We start from the raw sequence: 20,049 nt of genomic DNA, 5'->3' as shown, positions 1-20,049 counted from the left end.
CTTTCCTGTGTAGAAGTTTAATTCCTTTCTTGCAATGTGTATCATTATTTTAATTTTACTTTCCTGGACCGTTAAAAAGTTTCCTTTTAATAGCCTGATCATAAAAAGTCATTGATGCAGGGGGTCTGGTTCCACCATGGTGTGTCATTTTGCTATCTGTTCTATTTCATAAATGTGAACCAAGTGCCTTCAGAACAGAGACAGATCTTTAATTCATGGACCTGACACGGACCGTGTTTCCGTACACAGTGCCTGTGTCAGGGATCTATATTAAAACAATATAATAAAAAAGTCACTAATACTACATATACAGTATAGCTTTACCATGAATCAATTTGTTTTACCACAAAGAGGTCTGAACCACCAAAAACTAATGAGTGAAAAAAATCTGTTCAACATTCATGATGTTGGACAAAACTTTTTTCCCCACTTGCTTTATATTCTCACTAGTTTTTGGTGGTTCAGACCTTTGTGGTGAAAAATACATTCATGATAAAGCTATACTGTATATGTAGTATTAGTGACTTTTGTATTTATTATATTATTTTAATGTAGACCCCTGACTTAGGTGCTGTGCGCCGAAATATGGCCTATGTCGGGTCCATGAATTAAAGATTGTCCGTTTTGAAGGTTCTTAGTGCTTTTTGCATCGACCTTTCTAGGTTGCTGTGCTGTCTCATGAATATACATAGCATCCTTCACAATAAAGCCCAGATCTAAGTCCTTTCTAATGCATTATGAATCATCATCACTCACCAATCTCTCCGTATCCTGCCTTTCTCTTCAAACTATCATGTATAAGATTCATTTATAGTTTCTAGGTTTATCTTTCATTTGCTCTGACTTAAATTAGAGGGCGTTAGATCTCAAAAGCTAGTCCAGAAATTCATTAAGATAGCCCAATTTTATAATTTTACAAACCTGTTGCTTGCATTGTGCATTTAGGGAAAGGGAATGGGACCCGATATACCACCTTTCTGTGGTTTTTGCAACTACATTCAAAGCAGTTTACATAGTATATACAAGGTGCTATAGTGGAAATTGAACCCAGTTCCCCAGGATTAAAGTCCGCTGCATTAACCACTAGGCTACTCCTCCACTCCATTTACCCAGCAATAACACTACTTTACCCCTATATAGTATAGATATACTCACCCATCCCAGAGGCCAGTGTGTCCCCCATAGGGTTAAACCGATTCAGCTGTTAACAGGCACAAAAGGATTAAAAAAAAAAAAAAAAAGGATAAAACGACATGAGTAGATGCAAAGTGTTATAGAAAATGGCAACAAATAAAGACTTTATAGCCTATCCAATTCAGATACAGTCTTCCTCTCCAGTGGGAGGCAGTTCCACACATCCACCACCCTTTTTAACTAATGCCAATGGTATTGCTGTAAACATTCTGATATGAGGAAAAGAAAGTGTCTCTATGACAACAGCCAAGATTTATTCTCAAAGTTTAGTTTTGTAGCTATATCCTTTAGACTTCCATCTTTTCCATTTTTTTTTTCAAATTTATTCTGCATTTCTTTTCAGTAGCTGCACGGAGCAAGAGAGGACAATCAACGTTTAATGCTTCTCTTCTTAGAAAATAAAAAATACTATTGGTTCTGTTGTCTACCTGAATGAATAGGAGTAAAAAAATAAACTAGGTGATGCCCTTTTATTGGAGTAACACAAGATATCTGAATAACTTTAGAGAGCTAGTACCAGGAAGGAAAAGCAGCTTGGCTAAAGAAGACCTCTGTTCTATGCTCTGAATAGCTTATATCTCCTATTACCTCAGATGCTCCACTTAGATTTTAAGCTCTTTGCAGCAGGGACATTTTGTGCCTGAATACTTATTCAGCAGTGTATTATGGTGCTATAGAAACAGATACTACTAATTAACTAAGGGATGGCTGCTCTCTGTTATAAACATGGCACACAGCCCATGTAGTCCACGTTAGAGCTGTCCGATTCAGCTAAAAAATTTGATTCCATACAATTCGATTCTTTCAAAAAAATTGGGTTTTCGATTCAGTTTAACTAGATTGAAATAGTGAGCCACCGGGTCTTAGGAGGGGCGCTTGGGAAACAGTCGGGGAGCCACCTGAAACATGTTCAAAAACAGAATAATCCATTTGTGTATCTAAAAGGTAAACTACAAAACAGATGAAGATGTGATTCCATGTGCCCCAATGAAAGGAGAGTTTAATTCTACTTCTATTTAATTTCAATATATTCCATCATCTTTATAACACCAGGCTTCCCAAGGCAGATTACAACAGTTAAGAAGATGAACCCATCAGGAAACAGGATATCCTCACTGAAATCTGGCCATTCTGTATTATATAGAACAGTGAAAAAAAAAATGGGCACAAACTACAGAGTTTATAATTGCTGTTTCACTTTCTACAAGCTACAATAATTTTGTGAAACATGTTCAAAAAACAGAATAATCCATTTGTGTATCTGAAACAGCTTTAGCCTTACAGATGCGGCGTGGACCAACCACAACGTGGAAGCAGCAGCTCATAGGTTTGCTTGTTTGTTTTGAGCGTATGGCAATGACGGCTGCACGGGGGAGTGGACAGATTAACTAAATTGGCTTACTTGCTTACAGTGGACTCGACGACAGGCTCACGTTCACTCCAATCTATTAAACCTCCTTGCTTGGCTCGACTGCTGGTCCCGCCCCCTGATGTCAGTTCCTGTACTGGCTGCGCGCCAATACGGAGATGGCTTGGGAGACAGTGGGCGAGAGGGAGTGAGGTGGGGAAATCCAGAATTGGGACTTCCGATTTTTTTTTTTGCAAAACTAATTGATTCATCCAAACGAATTAAAGAGTAGATTTTTGGACAGCTTTAGTCCCCATGTCTTAGGCTGTAGGGAGAATGGGAACATCATCTTTCAAGCTGAGGCAAAGGTATGAAACAAAGATTAAAAAAAAAAAAAAAAAAAAAATCAAAAATATTTTCATCTGTAATGAATTCTGATCAAAATTATACAAAAGGTGTAACTTTCAAGCTGCTAATTGGAGAATATGAATAGGTACTTCTTTCCCCTTTTTTCTCACAAACGGACTGTATTTCTCTCCACTGAGCTCATGGGATAATACAAGACACTGTATATTTCAGAGATGAACTGTAAAAATAATTTTGTTAAAATTCTTTTTTTAGATATTGTATTTTGTGGGGATGCTACCTGTAATAAATCAGCGCTGCCCATGTAACAGAGTAAAATTAATTATTTCTTAGAACTTGTGTTTTGAATCTGTCTTGAATTTACCATGCTTGTTAAACCCAATTAGAATTAGCTTTTTATTAATAGTGCATCTTGTGCCATAAATCATTCCACTGTGGAGTGGAGCTAAATTCAGTCTTAGTTCCCTAATATCTGGTGATGGCAATCGTGGTGGTTTTATAGGTGTGGGGTCCTCTGGTAAATTAGGTGGCAGTGAGAAAACCATCCAAGTATCCTGCTCTGGCAAAAAAAAAAAAAAAAGGTCTAGAATGGTAGATGAGCTGGATAGCTAGCATTATAGCAGGATCTCAGAATACACACTCAACGAGGACAAGTGAGATATCTTTTGGAAGAGAATCATGATTTAGGGGTCCTTTTACCAAGCTGCGGGAAAAAAGGGCCCTTTTTACGGCAGCGGGTAAAAAGTCCCCAGACACACATGGCTATGCGGTAAGAGAACTCTTACTGTGTGACCATGTGACGGGGAGCCCTTACTGCCATCCACTGAGATGACAATAAGGGCTCCAGTGCTAATCCAGAGGTAACTGGATAGCGCGTGGCGATGATTACCGCCAGGTTACCATCGTGCAATCCATTTCCAGGAATTTTCTTTTTACCCCGGAAGAACTCTGTAAAAGGGCCCCTTAGTAAGGTGACAGCAGATAAAGACCTGAATGGTCCATCCAGTCTGCCCAACAAGATAAACTCATAGCATATGGTATGATGCAACATTACATATGAACACTTGATCTTGATCTGTCCTTGCCACTTAGAAGTCTACCCAGCACTGGCCTTATTCCTCAACTACTGGATCATTCAGCAAATATCAATAAGAATCTAAACTGTTACATGAGGACACCACAAAACAAATGGGTCGTCTTATGGGGTGCAACAAAGTTTGAAGAGCGCCATTAGCCTTAATCTAGTAAATCAGATCCTGCAAGGACATATAGAGGTACCATATGCACATAAACCCTTTCCAGAAAAAAAAAATAACCTGTTCCTACCGAGATGATACCCCTGGCATTGCTGTCATGTAGTTGGCACACCATCATGCCAGTGTTCCCGTCAAACACATCAATAGTGCGCAGTTCATTGGCACTATAGCCTGGAAAATGGGGATCTGGATACCGGCCTGCCACAACCAAATCATAGCGAGGGTGCCATGTTGCCTGACAAAAGGAGAATGAGGTGAGCATGGTAAAAGTTACTTCAATATTAGACAAGGGAGATATGTCCATCACACTATCACATTAACATGGCTGGGAGCAGAGATAGCCCATTCAGGTCCTGTTCTCATAAATCACCACCATTGTGTGCACAAAGTCTCAGTATAGTCATATACATTACAGTGCCCCACAGAACAAAACTCTCCAAATTAGGGTTGTGAAGAGCTGCGTTTTTCAGTACCTACTTCTTATATGAACTTAATGTCTTACTTTTTTAAGGAAAGTAACAGGGGACACCAGAACTAGATGTCCAGTTGGCAACCCTAACCCATTATATGCATATAGAAAGCTCCCTTACAACCTCCCAACCTTGCAGTACATAATAGTCCACTGGAACCCCAAGTTTCAAAAAGAAAAAAAATGTAGAACATATTTGATTTAGAACATTAGAACAAAGACCCTCAAAGTAATAGATTCCATATGACAGGCCTCGACAAATTTTCACAAAATCTAGAAGCTACCCCCAAATCTTAAGAGCCAGCAGTAGACACCTCTCTTGCTTCTCCTCCAACACTGGCCCCTTCTAGATCAGCAATAGCTCTTTTAGAAACTGGCTTACTAGGGGCTCCTTTCCTACTGTGTGTCTGGCCAAAGAAACTTTAATAAATCAGTTTCTTACGTGCCTCTGCAAATCACTAGCAAAAGCCAGTAGTCTCCCTTTTCAAAGAGCTGTGTGACAGCACCCTCTAGATAGGTGAAACAAAGAGGCAATTGCCACTTTTTCACGTCACCAAAACCAGGGTCCCCACCTGTCTGTCTCTCTCGCTCACACATACCCCCATCCCCATGGACTTCACCCAGTCTCCCACTTGTTCACACTGCCTCCAGCCTTCACCCAGTCACCCCCCCCCCCAGCCTTCATGCAAGTTTCTAAATTGAACATATCTGTCCCCCCAACATAGTAACGGTCCATCCAGTCTGCCCAACAAGATAAACTCTTTTTTTTTAATCATTTATTTATAATTTTTCATTTTACAAGGGTCACTTGCAAACAGTAATACAGAGATGACTGTACATTAATACAATATTAGAAGAAAACAATCAACTAGGTAAATAGATTATATACAATCTTTCTCTTTCTTAGACCACAAAATAAATAGGGAGAGTGAAACAAGACAAGGAGATCAATTAAACAACAGTAAACGAAGAATATGTGGTATTAACATGATTATCCCCAGTTATTTATCTGAATCATTATTCCACATTGATCGTCTGGTTGGCTTCTTCAAACCCAAGACGGTGTATAGTTAATTTCGTTGGAAACATACTTATTGTCCAATATTAGTGGAAATAACACTCCTGATTTCATTTTTTTCTCTTTTAAAACCAGAAATTATTTAACAATACAAACACTTGAATCGCTAATCTAATTCCCACTGATTAAGGTAATCCCAGTTTCACAGGCTTCACTCCTTTTGAATTAATATACTAAGAGGAATCACTTCAGAGGAAAAAAAACTTTAGGAGTCATACCCGGAACTCTGGGAAAACAACAATCTCGATATCATCTGTAATAATATTCATTTTGTTCAAATTTTTCTGGTCTATTATCATTTTCAAAATCTTAACTGTTTCCTACTCCTGTAGAACTTCATTTGCTGTAGCAATTTTTCATTCTCAAAGGATTCGATTCGATTATCCATGTGGCTCACTAAAGATTATATCTGAAGCAAAATTATTTACTACCACCGTTAGGTCCTGGAGTGCCTTCCAGATGATATTCAATGTAACCTCCACGGGAGCCAAAAACTCCAAGCTGATAGCTCTTACGGGTTTAGGAGTGGCGCCACCGACACGGGTTCAGCTGTAAACGACTTCCGTTTCAGCATACACTCCCAACTCACTCCTCCACTCCTTTGGACATGGTGGTTAAATGACTCGGGAGTGATGAAGTTGTTTCCAGGTCCAAGAGCATCGACGCTCCTTCGCCGGCGCTAAGCAAAGGACTCATCAACCCAGTCATCTGTGGGCAGCTTGTCGCACAGCGGTCCCACACTTGCCTGCACAGGGGACAAAACGCTGGTCATCTGCGGCTGACCCCCCATTGTCCCCTTCCTCTCAGTTAAGGTAACTGCAAATGCAGAGGAAATTTCAAATAAACAAAGACAGAACTTCTGAGGACAGCTGGCCGTTGAGTGTACGAGCTTCAGGTCACCATCTTTCCACTCTCCCTATTTTGGGACACTCTTTGTCTGGTTTCTCCTCAGAGGCCTGTCTGATATGGGTAACCCTTCAGCATAGCCCTCTGAGTCACTGAAACACAGAAGCCCCTCCACCACTACAAGGTGGTGTCCCTTCCTTCGGAGAAGATAAACTCATTTTACATGGTATGTGATACTTTATACCAGAGTTTGATTTGTCCTTGCCATTCTCAGGGCACAGACCGTAGAAGTCTGCCCAGCACTGTTCTTGTACTAAGTTCTGAAGCTTACGTCGAAACCCCTTAGAATTTACACTCGAGCCCATCCATATGTATTCAGTCACGATCAGGGCGTAGACCACAGAAGTCTGCTCAGCACCAGTTTTGCTTCCCAATTACCGGCGTCACCACCGCTAAGATTCCGTGGATCCATTCCTTCTAAACAGGATTCTTTTGTGTTTATCCCATGCATGTTTGAATTCCATTACCTTTTTCATTGCCACCTCCCGTGGGACGGCATTCCACATATCCACCACCATCTCTGTTAAAAATACTTCCTCACATTACTCCTATGTCTGCCCCCGTTCAACCTCAATTCATGTCCTCTAGTTCTACCACCTTTTCATCTCTGAAAAAGGTTCGTTTGCGGATTAACACCTTTCAAATATTTGAACGTCTATATCATGTCACCCAATCTGTCTCTCTACCCCTTCCTCAGCCTTCACCGTCTCTCAACCTCCCCCCAGCTACCTTCACCCACTCTCTCTCTACTACTACCTATTCCCCTCATCTTGCAGGCTGCCTTTGCAGAGGAAACAGCATGCTTCCTGGTCCCTGCTGCGATTCAGATCTCAGTTTCAAGTTCTGTGAGACTCCTGAGCTTCCCGCACCATGCAGCTCAAGCTTACATAGAGCGCCAAATCACAGTGCAGATGCATATCACATGCCAGGAAGTGTTAAAAAAAAATAAAAAACTAAAATTTGGAGGAACATTAAATCCCAAGTGCCACTGCCCAGTATCCTGCTTCCAGCAGTGGCCAATCCAGGTCACAAGTACCTGGCAGAAACCCAATTAGTAGCAACATTCCATGCTAATAATCCCAGGGCAAACAGTGGCTTTCATCATGTCCATCTCAATAACAGACTATGAACTTTTCCTCTACTAACTGCTGTTACCACTTCCTCCAGCAATGAGTTCCAGAGCTTAACTATTCTTTGAGCGAAAAAATATTTCCTCCTATTTGTTTTAAAAGTATTTCCATGCAATAAGGGTTGTCAATTGGCTCCAAATTTTCTAGACAGACTGCCCAATCCTGTACCCTACTACATTTAATACACATGCTTCCAACTTGTATTCCAAGATAATTTCCAGCTGGGACACAAGCAATGCAAGTTTCCTCTCTATATTGTTGGAGGGATGGGAAATTAGCACAGGGCACAATGCTTTAGAGAATCACTCTAATGAACCTCCTGAGGCTGTCCCATACCTGTACAGGTACTCACAAACTCTCCTCACCTTGACCGGGGTTAGGTGTTGGAATTGTCGGTGTGGATGTGGAATCACATGCTGTGGTTTTGACCAATTGGAGGAGGAGTATATTCTGATTTCACTGTGCTGATCTGTGGTTAGCAGCTTAGCACCATCCAGGGGACTAAAGTAGGCTGGAAAATAGTACAATTATTTAAACTAATAAATAAATGGGGGGGGGGGGGGGGGGGTAAAATGGTTATGACAGAGGAGTTCAAAAGCACAGTGAGAAAATGCCTACCCCTTCCCAAGTCAGACATGCCCCAAAATAGAAACTCCCACAAAATGTGACAGGAAAACTATGCATTCTCTTTGATCCTATAGAACACACTCCTCACCTGCATTGACTCCCTTTTCATGGGGAAGTGTGTGGAGAAAACTTGATTTATCTTTAATATTCCTTAGATCCCAGAGTTTGACAGTCTGGTCCACAGAAGCAGTAGCAAGCAACCAATCACAGTGAGTGTTAAATTCCACATATGTCACTTTCTTCTTGTGTAACTTCAGGTTCCAAATCTGCAAACATCAAACAGAGCTCTCTAATTACTACTTACAGCTCCGAAAGATCCCTCCTTGCAACCTAAGTCTCAATGTCTGTGAGAACAGGGGATTCCTCGCTAATTTTATTTGCACTTCACTTTTGAGCCAACAAAAACATATACATAGCCTCAAAGCTATAGCCAGCCCCTGCTAGACAGAAGCATACTCAGCAGTTGCTCTTGCAGACTTACTCTGATTATTTTACCAGCAGACCTCAGCTCCATATCCCTCTCTAAACCACTTAGGGGCCCAATGGGCTTGCTCAGAGCTCCTAGTTGTTTGTAAGGAGGGCTCCCTCAGACTCCTGAGCAGTATGTGAGGAGACTCCTTTATCTTATGTATTTGCAAGGGTTCACAATGATTATTTATTCATTTGGATTTTGCTCACACCTTTTTCAGTAGTAGCTCAAGGTGAGTTACATTCAAGTACACTAGGTAGTTCCTTGGCCCAGGAGGCTCACAATTTAAGTCTGTACCTGAGGCAATGGAGGGTTAAATCACTTGCCCAAGATCACAAGGACATTTTGTGTCTAGAGCTTATATTCTATAGCCCTCTCTCAACAGAAAGGATTTAAAAATAATGAAAGGACAAAGGCAGAGACTAGAGAGAACAAACGGCAGGAAATGGAGAAAACATAAGAAAAAGACAATGAAGCATCACAGTCACTGAGCTGGCATACAAACCTCTTTGCCCTCTGTACTAAGCAGCACCACATTGCCCACGTTGTCTCCTGTTACCACAGTACGCCTAGCTGCAGACACATCGACACTGCAATACCAAAAACTGAAAGGAAAATACATTGCAAAACTAAAACAAACTTTATTAACAGATACACGAGTTCTTGGCTCTTGCTGCAGCAGTCAGAGTACCATGTATTGGGGCCAGACTGTATGAGGGAGATGGTACATTAGATCAGGAGGAGGAGGAGGAGGGAGGAAGGCTATATGTACAGTGGAACGTCATTCCTTACTTGTCTAAAAAGCATGTATGTCTGATAAAAGTGGAAAATGTGAGAAATATGAGGGGGAAAAAGTTAGATTCTTATGGATGATAGTAAGATCACTTTTCAAATTATACTGTTAATCACAATAAGTTGTTAGCCACATTGAACCTGATCTAATGGGATAATGTGGGATATCAATTAAATACATAAAAATAAACATCCACAGAAGGCAGCCCTTTAGCCCTAAATCTAGCAAAGATTCCTGGAGTCAATTGAAAATTCTGTCTGGAGAGGGAGAAACAAAAAGAATGCCATGAAAAGAAAAGGCCAAAAATTATACGTCCTCTCTCTCCCTTCTCTCTCTGTCACATACACACAAAGCTGTCTTAAAAAACAAAATCAGGAACACTGCATGAGGACTGTGGGGGCCCTAGTGTTATCCTGGGTATGCAATGCCCATGGGATTTTATTTATTTATTCTTTAGCCCATCCTCCCAACAACGAACAGAATGGGTTACAAAATAACATACATATTTCATTTCATTAGAAACCAAAGATAAACAAATCTCACATACTAATAAAAAATCAAATTAATAATAAAACAGAGCACATCAATAAATATTCAAAAATAAAATACTAAAGTTTTTATAGCTATCCTGAACTTCAATAAATTATTAAGAGATCTGTAATAAGTGAACAACTGAGTGAGAGTAAGCACAGAACAAGCTTTTTTCAATTGCAAAGATCTGCCAGAAGGTATAACAAAACGTCTCTCGCCCTAAAGAAGCAATGAGCATAAATCAATATCATCCTTAACAGATAGGAATTTTCATGGATTTGCTCCTGGCTAACAACCAAAACACAATGTTTTTCTATAGGAAGCCAGTGTATAGAACCAGAAGAATGTGTTCCCTTAACCAAGTATTTTTGTCAGAAGTTGTGCTGCAGTATTCTGTACACATTCTAATCTTTTAATGTTTTTAGCTGGTAGCGCCTGAAATAGGGCATTCCAATGGGAGATAACAAGCATAAAGAATTGTGCAGCATCATTTTTTAAAATTTATCATTTTACTTAATTACATTCACATTTATCATGTAAATGTAAGGAAAAACAGAAATTAATATAAGGAAAAAGAAAAAACATTTTCTCTCAACAATATATATAATTGTCCACAATTGGGGATCCAAGATCAGGAAAACAATCTCAAAGAAAATAAGAAAAACACCAAGTGGTTAATCTTACAAATTCATATTTTCTGAGGGAGGAAGGTTAATCGGTAATTGCAGCCGGTACAGTGGTAACTAAAGGAAGTTGCTGCAGAGGGTTCTTCATCTGTTCTTTTAACTCCACAAACTCTTGTAATTTCTTGGGTTCAACAAATAAGTAATAAGGAAATAAAACACTTACAAGGGAATTGCTCTAGGAAGGTCCCACCTAGGGCAATGATTCTTGGCTTAAAAGCCAAGAGTTCACACCTCCTAGTCTGCGATTCCCTTGATATATCAGGAAATATATTTATCTTTGAACCCAAAAAACTATCAGCCATGTATCGGAAATACAATTTCAAAACATTGTTCCTATCTAAATCAAAGGCAAAAGTCACTAGTAATATATGCCTCTATATAGGGTATTCTAGGAAGATTTATCATTCTCAAGTTATTTTTCCTTAATTGGTTCTCCAGAAGTTCCACTTTTTTTACAAGAAACATGACTGTCCTTCATTACCAGATTAACTGATTTTCGTAGAGAAACCATTTCCATAATCAAAGTCTCTATTTTTATATCTTAGACTTCCACTTTGTTAGATAAGTATTGATATAATCACATTTATTCCTGAAAAATTTTTGACATCTGAAGAAGAGAATTATTCACACTCTGCAGCACTTCCCATAGTGCGTCCATTATGACATTTTTTGGCTTCACCAAGTCCAATTTCTCCACAGAAACCGCTCCGGATATCTTCGGGGGGGGGGGAAGAGCTCACTCTCCAATCCCCCAGTTGGTTTATTATCCGGAGTCAATGATGCGCCAGGACCTCCTCGGATCACGTGAGAATCCTAACCCACTTCGGGCGTTTCCACTGTCGACCTCCATAGTGAAGCGTTACTGTTTCCGGGTCTTGGAGAGGTCATGCCAACAGGGGGACTCAAAGTCACTCCCTCTCCACTGAGATTCGGCGATAAAGCCTTGCTGTTCCCCGAAGCAGGAACTGATATCCCCGACGTTATGACCCCAAATCTCTCCAAAGTAGACTGAGAAGTGGTGGGAACCCCAGCCGTGTTCGAGGAGGACAGCACCACGGCTTTGCCTTTTCTCTTCCCCATTCTCTGGGGAGCGCGCCTACTTCTTCAGGTATTCTGGTGTAAAACGGGAACTCAACTAACGTACGTCCTCCCTCGACGCCATCTTGGATCCTCCAGTTTGGGACACTCTTTGTCTGGTTTCTCCTCAGAGGCCTGTCTGATATGGGTAACCCTTCAGCATAGCCCTCTAAGTCATTGAAACATGGAAGCCCCTCCACCACTTACAAGGTGGTGTCCCTTTGGAGGGGTGTGCAGCATCATTTTGAGAAACATAAAGATGAATCCTACAGAACGGCCATAGATAGAAAAGAAAGAAGAATAAACTGCAAACTATGTTTTATTTCTATTGATTACCTTTAAAAGTGGGCTAACACGGCTACCACATCACTCTAAAGATGGAAAATACCGCATATAGCTGCATGAAAAAGCAAATTAACAAACTTAAAAAATGAAAAATAAACAAAAGTGAACAATCTGCAAGAAGAATGACATCCTTCCCAAAGGACTGAACATCAAAAATCCTTTGGCTACTACTTACAATTCTGACTATGCAGACAAACTAGTCAGAAACTAAGAAATGAACTTATACACATCAACTCTACAAGAAGAAGAAAATGATAAAAACCCAAAGAGATGAAGTCATAAGGAACATGGAGGAACTACATCCATATCTTATGAGACAAAGGAAGGCCTGCAAAATATCCAAGAGAAAAACCACCACCACATTGTGATCTGCTAAATAAATAAATAATGGTGTCCTCTCCTGCAGAACCATGGAGATCAAGAGAGTCTACAGATGCCCTGCAGGCAAACCCCCACTGATCACACTACTGGAAATGCAAATCAAATGGGGATAGTAAACTTCTGGAACTATCAATTATCACAGCATGAGATCTCTGTACTCTCCAAAGGACTTTCATTTTGTCCATCCATCAAGCTGGATGAAATTCAACTATACTCAGACCTGGAAGAATTCTTTAGAAAACTCCGCTTGAAGGTACATTTCCATAATAAAGAAACTCCCGACAGACTGGAGGAATACAATTTTAATCAAAAGAACAAATTTCATCCCAAACGATGGACAAAACAACAAACTGGACAACTACAAAGAAAGTTTCAGGCATAGAGTAGAGGAGTGTGGTAGCCGTGTTAGTCCACTCTTAAGGATTGTTTGATTTCTATTGATAAGGCATAGAGTAAAAATCACAACTTTCCAGCAAACACAAGAAGATTCTGTATAACCTTACTCCACCAGAAAGAGCGGCCATAAAAACCTTACAAAACAATGCAACGCATTGTCATCAAACCTGTAGACAAAGGAGGCTCTGTGGTGGTTATGGACATACAAAAATACATCGAAGGACACAGACAACACATACTATATAGAAAACTGAGGAACCCATGCAGGATTATACAAAACAGCTGAAAGATCTTATCAAAACACTTCCAAAACAAGTACAGCCACATCTGAAAAAGCTCATACCAAACTATCCTTCTGTGGGCACATTCTATATACTATCCAAAATCCACAAACCTGGAAACCCTGACAGACCAATCATATCTGGTATTGGCACACTTACAGAGAAAATATCTGGACTTATAGAGGGGATTCTGAAACCTTTCTACTACTACTTATTTCTAAAGCGCTACTAGACGTACGCAACATGAAGAGACAGTCCCTGCTCGACAGAGCTTACAATCTAATTAGGACAAACAGGACAAACAAGAGATAAGGGAATATTAAAGTGAGGATGATAAAATAAGGGTTCGGAGTTAAAAGCAGCATCAAAAAGGTGGGCTTTTAGCTTAGATTTGAAGACGGACAGAGATGGAGCTTGACGTACCGGCTCAGGAAGACGCACACACACAGATTGCAACTTGATCAGATCATTCGTCCACACCATGCAGACAAGAGGAGGAATTTGGCTGGCAGGGGTTGGGGTCCCCCCACCAGCACAGGTACGTAACGGCGGCGGGGGAGGGTTGGCGACGGGAAGGGGGGCTCGAGAGGGTCGCAGCAGGGGGGTCCAGAGGTCAGGAACTCGGAGGCGGGGTCTGGAAATCGGAGGGAGGGAGGGATTCTTCTGACATCGCATTACCATGGGCGGAGCGATTATTAAGCCTACGAACACTACAGGGCTTCACTGCCACCGAGTCAGCTTCAGAACGTTGGAGGTGCGAATTATTAGATAACATTCTACTGTTTTGTCACCCTCATATCACCATGCATCTTTTCCTCTCTCATATCCACCCATCTCCCATGTTTCTCACCTAACCTACCCCACCCTCTTCCAGCGAGACTGTGTCATTGGAATGCTTTGATGTTTCACTCATATATACTGTTATCAACATTTGCTTATTTCTGATCTAAAGGAGGAGGGTTACCTTTGAAAGCTATTCAAAAAATGTATTAAGTTAGTCCAATAAAAAAAGTATCATCTTATTTTCTTTTTACGTTTTATTTTATTTCTATTGATTACCTTTAAAAGTGGACTAAACACAGCTACCACATCACTCTTCTAAATCTGATATACCACCATTAGGAAATATCCCCATTAAAAGAAGAAAGAAAGAAAAAGATTGATAAACTTCGCAGAATTTTATATTACTTTGCTCATAATTTCCCCAGGAGTAATAGTGGAAACAAGGTTAGACAGATCACTAGTCTTTCATGAACATGAGAAAAGGAAGGGACGAAAGAAGGGAGGGATATGATCTTGAACACACAAGGTGCAAACTCAGACCCACGTGCCATCAGAATCTCTCACATACAGAGTATAGATACAGATGAACGCTTACACTCATCTATACCTACCAACATAAATATGCAGTACAGAGGCTTGGAAGCTCAAACTTCTCACTATTACTCACTTGTCTCTCACATGAACGGTAGAAGCTCAGAGTCACTGCATATCACAAACACACCAGCATACCTTTTGAGTGTCATACAAACAGACCCACTACACTTCCCTGTGGAAAGGCAAAGGGGACTCAGGAAGATGATGAGGGATAAGAAGAAGTAATGCAAACGGTCTCCATTTCTATGGTCCTATGTTGCTTACATACACATACTTCCTATGCACCCTCACCTTTCTTCTCACCTACACCCACACACAGTGGAAAAAAAGAAAAGTGCTCTTACTCCCAGTTGTCTGTGCTGGTAAAAACACATACAAAAACAAGACCACCACATGAAATAACCATTAAAGGTCATATTTCTATATCTAAGTTTCATGCTTGGTCCTTAACCAGTAAATCTATTCTGTCTCTAAGAATCCAAAATAGTTCAGTATTTTCTCCATTTTACTCCTCTGTATATCATTTTCCTCCATAAACCACCTCTTCACTCTTCTCCATAGGTGCCAACTTTTCAAAAATGATTGGGGATGCTAAAATTAACACAAGCTACCCCTCTCTAAACAAACAGGGAAAATTAGGTTCTTACTGTGATAATTTTCTTTCCTTTAGTCATAGCAGATGCAGCCATTACAGGTGGGTTGTGTCCATCAACCAGCAGAGGGAGATAGAGAGCACACTTTTTTCAGTGCCTCATACCAGCTTGCTCCACTGCCTCTCTTCAGTATTTGAAGCTTCCAAAGCAGTATGGCAAACCGCAATGGGAATAACATAAGCTTTCCTCACAGCGAACGATGGCCCTACAACAAAGGGCATTAACTCAGAATGGAGGGAATGAAACATCCTCCCGGAGGGCATAAACTCATCCTCCACTGAGACATAACTGGAGGGAATAAACTCATCCTCCCGGAGGGAATAAACTCATCCTCCAAAACATGAAACTGGAGGGAATTTAGTCATCCTCCTTTAATTGAAAAAGAATCCTGAAGACTGTTTTCCGACTTTCTCCCAAGGACGGAATCTCCAGGAAACACGAACAGAACCTGAAATAGATTTACAGCAAATAGCATCAGACAGGGAGGGATCATGGCTGCATCTGCTATGACTAAAGGAAAGAAAATTATCACGGTAAGAACCTAATTTTCCCTTCCTTGTCATCAAGCAGATGCAGCCATTACAGATAGGATGTATCAAAGCAATCCCTAGACAGGGTGGGAACAAGCCACACCACGCACCAGCACTTGCGCTCCAAAATGTGCGTCCCTCCTGGCAGCCACATCCAGCCTGTATTGTCGGGCAAAAGAGAGCTTAGAAGCCCATGTTGCTGCACTACAAATCTCTTGAAGAGAGTGCGCTCCAGTTTCAGCCCAAGAAGAGGAAATTCCTCTAATGCGCCTTAAAGGCATCAGGCAGAGGCCGGCCGGCAAGCAAATAAGCTGAAAAGATAGATTCTTTAAGCCAGCGGGCAATAGTGGCTTTAGACGCTGGAGACCCTCTGCGAGGACCTGATAGCAAAACAAACAAATGATCAGAGGTCCTGAAAGAGTTAGTAACTCGCAGATACTGCAGCAGAGTCCTGCGCACGTCCAACAGGTGCAATTGCCCAAAAGATTCTGGAAACTCCTCCTCGACAAAGGAGAGCAAGAAAATAGGTTGGTTTAGGTGAAACGCTGAAACCACCTTAGGCAAGAAGGAAGGCACGGTCCGAACCGTGACCCCGGACTCTGAAAACTGCAGAAAAGGGTCTCTACAGGACAGCGCCTGGAGCTCTGACACCCGTCTCGCCGAAGTAATGGCCACTAACAAGAAGGCCTTCAGTGTCAAATCTTTCTCTGAAGCACGCCGAAGCGGTTCAAAGGGAGCACCCTGAAGGGCCTTCAGAACTAGCCCCAGGTTCCAAGCTGGACAAGGTGCACGCACGGGAGGACGGAGCCGAAGCACCCCTCTAAGAAACCTTGTCACATCCGGATGAGCAGCTAAAGACACGCCTTCAACCTTGCCACGCAGGGAGGCCAATGCTGCCACTTGCACCCGCAGGGAATTATAGGCCAAGCCTTTTTGTACATCATCCTGCAAAAAGTCCAGAATCGGCGAGACAGGAGCCCGCAGGGATGTGATCTCTCTGGAAGCACACCGGACTTCAAACTGGCGCCAAATCCTGGCATAAGCCACGGAAGTGGAACGCTTGCGGGCTTGCAGGAGAGTGGTAATTACTTTATTGGAATAGCCTCTGCCTCTCAATTGCGCCCTCTCAATTGCCAGGCCATAAGACCAAATTGGCCGGCGTCCTCCATGGTCACCGGACCCTGTGACAACAGGTTGGGAACCAGAGGTAACTGAAGGGGATCCTCTACGAGCATCTGTCGGAGGTCCGCATACCAAGGCCTCCTGGGCCAATCCGGGGTGACAAGAACCACTTCTCCTGGATGCAGCCGAATCCACAGGAGCACTCGCCCTATCAAGGGCCACGGAGGGAACACATACAGTAGGCCCGGAGGCCAGGGTTGAGCCAAGGCATCCAACCCCGCCGCGCGAGGATCTCTCCGTCTGCTGAAGAAGCACGGGACTTTGGCATTGGAGCTTGTCGCCATTAGATCCATCACGGGCTTGCCCCACTTGGCACATATCTGCAGGAACACTTCGTCTGCAAGTTCCCACTCCGTTGGATCGATCTGATGCCTGCTTAGATAATCGGCTTGCACGTTGCTCTGACCTGCAATGTGAGCTGCCGACAGAAACTGTAGATGCAGCTCGGCCCAGTGGCAAATTTGTTCGGCCTGCGCGGCTAGAGCTCTGCACTGAGTGCCGCCTTGTCGATTTATGTAGGCCACTGCTGTCATGTTGTCCGACATCACTCTGACAGCCAATCCTTCCAGGGTCACTTGAAAGGCCAGAAGCACCGCTTTCAACTCTAGGCGGTTGATGGACCACTCAGACTCCTCGGGTGTCCATAGACCCTGGGCATGCTTCCCCTGCAATGTGCACCCCAGCCTTTCAGACTGGCATCTGTCACCACTAGGCACCAATCGGGGAGCGCCAGCGGCATTCCTCGCCGCAGCATGCTGTCTGAGAGCCACCGCTCCATGCTGAGTCGGGCCGCAGGGAGCCAAGAGAGTCTGCATTGGTAATCCTGAGATACTGGAGACCATCTTTGGAGTAGAGCATACTGTAGAGGTCTCAGGTACGCTCTCGCCCAGGGCACCAGTTCCATGGTGGCAGTCATCGATCCAAGCAGCTGGACAATGTCCCAAGCTCGTGGGCGGGGCATCCTCAGGAGCAGACGGACCTGATTCTGAAGCTTGCACCGCCTTTGCTCGGGTAGGTATACATACCCCGAAGCTGTGTCGAACCTGGCCCCCAAATATTCTAGAGACTGCGAGGGGGTCAGGTGACTTTTGGCCAAATTGACGACCCAGCCCAGAGATTGAAGTACTGAGACCACTCTGGCTGTTACATGCTGACTCTCTGCAGCAGAGTTTGCTTGAATGAGCCAGTCGTCCAGATACGGGTGAACCCGAATACCCTCTCGCCTTAGAAAGGCAGCTACCACCACCATAACCTTCGAAAAGGTGCGGGGAGCTGTGGCGAGGCCAAAAGGCAAGGCCCGGAACTGGAAATGCTTTCCCATCACCGCAAACCTCAGAAACTTCTGGTGCGGGGGCCAAATTGGAATGTGCAAGTAAGCTTCTTTCAGGTCCAGAGACGTGAGAAACTCTCCTGGCTGTACCGCCGCAATGACGGAGCGCAGGGTTTCCATGTGAAAATGCCGCACTCTCAGGGACTTGTTTAATTCTTTAAAGTCCAGAACAGGGCGAAAAGACCCTCTTGCTAGAGGAGATAGAGAATACTGAAGAGAGGCAGTGGAGCAAGCTGGTATGAGGCACTGAAAAAAGTGTGCTCTCTATCTCCCTCTGCTGGTTGATGGACACAACCCATCTGTAATGGCTGCATCTGCTTGATGACAAGGAAGAAGGTACTTGTTCAATATTGGGATTGACCTTGTGCCATGCCGCCCTTTTTCACTTGCCCTCCTGTCCACCATCTCTTTTAAACCTCCCGCCCCTCCTCATCTTTTGCAGTGCCTCTACCTCCTTCCGACTCCCCATCCCTATGCACTTTTTCTATCCTTTCACCTGCCTGTCTGGTACTTTATTCCTCTGAAGAAATGCATTCATTGCATATGCAAAGTTTTGAAAATTATACAAGACTCAATCCAGCATTGAAATATCTTCCAACAGAATCAAAACAAAATGATACGTTTCCGTCTAAAGTGGCAACACCCCTAAAAAGATAAAAATTAAACTTAAAAAATGCAGTTCAAGCAGTGCTGGGTGGGGAAGTGCTCTTGTTGATGAATAAGCTGTGGAATCTACAGAGCTGCTTGCAGAAGAAACTCTGCTCAGAAACAAGACTATTCACATTTTTCAATGATAATGAATTTAGTATCAAACCTACCTGTGGAAAGCTACCATGTTGTATTCCTGGAGGAATTCTGCACCACTGTGCAATGCAAAATTTATAAAGAATTCTGCACTTCCCACATAAAATTTTGTGGAGGGATCAGGAGGTAGAGAACTGGTGGCTCTCCAATCTCTTTGACACATCCACAACTTGCATAGGCCACTGCCCCTCTAGGCAACACACTCCTCCCCACAATTTGTACTACCTCCTCTCCAGATCACGTAGCAAGAGGCGGCGGAGACGGTGGCAAGTGGTTGCATATCAGGCTATGTCTTTCTCCTCTGCCATCCTGGACCTGACTGCTTATTTGAATTGTATGGGCCTCCATACAACCACACAGTTCAAATAAGCAGCCAGGCTCAGGACAGCAGAGGAGGATGCAGCCAAATGTGCAGCTGTTTGTCTCCTCTTCTTGCTGCATAATTGTGGAGTGGGGGGGGGGGGGTGCAAATGTTATGCTATAGGCAAGAGGGCCTCTGACTAAGCTGGGAGTAAGGTGTGCATTAAAGGGGCCATGGATTTGATATACTGCTTTTCTGTGAGTACAACCAAAGTGGGTGTGCAATTAAGAAGGCTCTGTTCTGTGAGAGGAGGTCCTGCATCAAGCAGGAGAATATGTACTGTGTACAAAGGGAGAGGGGGAACTGGAACATATGGGCCATGGGAGGGAGGCATGCTGGGGGTATATGTCTGAAGAGTAAGCATGCACACAGCAGAGGGAAGGGACCTTGGGGTCAGAGAAAATTGTAAGGAGGGAGAGAAGGCCGAGAGGAAAAGCGAAACCTGGGAGGTGTTTCTCACCCTGGAGAAGGACCAAGGA

At 42.9% G+C, this 20,049-nt stretch overlaps 1 protein-coding gene across 8 annotated transcripts in view; it reads right to left on the bottom strand.

The window, feature by feature from the left end:
• The window catches only part of DDB2 (damage specific DNA binding protein 2), a 132,178-nt gene that overhangs the window by 2,802 nt on the left and 109,327 nt on the right, over window positions 1-20,049 (bottom strand). For all 8 annotated transcript variants that reach the window (XM_030200890.1, XM_030200891.1, XM_030200889.1 and 5 more), the window contains 5 exons: window positions 9,349-9,448; window positions 8,463-8,640; window positions 8,113-8,258; window positions 4,235-4,399; window positions 1,156-1,201 (listed from right to left, as the gene is read on the bottom strand). In XM_030200890.1, the coding sequence (XP_030056750.1) occupies window positions 1,156-1,201; window positions 4,235-4,399; window positions 8,113-8,258; window positions 8,463-8,640; window positions 9,349-9,448 (635 nt within the window). The remainder of the gene's footprint in view (window positions 1-1,155; window positions 1,202-4,234; window positions 4,400-8,112; window positions 8,259-8,462; window positions 8,641-9,348; window positions 9,449-20,049) is intronic.

The sequence above is a fragment of the Microcaecilia unicolor genome, chromosome 4 (genome assembly GCF_901765095.1).
Source record: "Microcaecilia unicolor chromosome 4, aMicUni1.1, whole genome shotgun sequence".
NCBI classification, from domain to species: Eukaryota; Metazoa; Chordata; class Amphibia; order Gymnophiona; family Siphonopidae; genus Microcaecilia; species Microcaecilia unicolor.
This window is presented reverse-complemented; position numbering and strand designations above follow the sequence as displayed.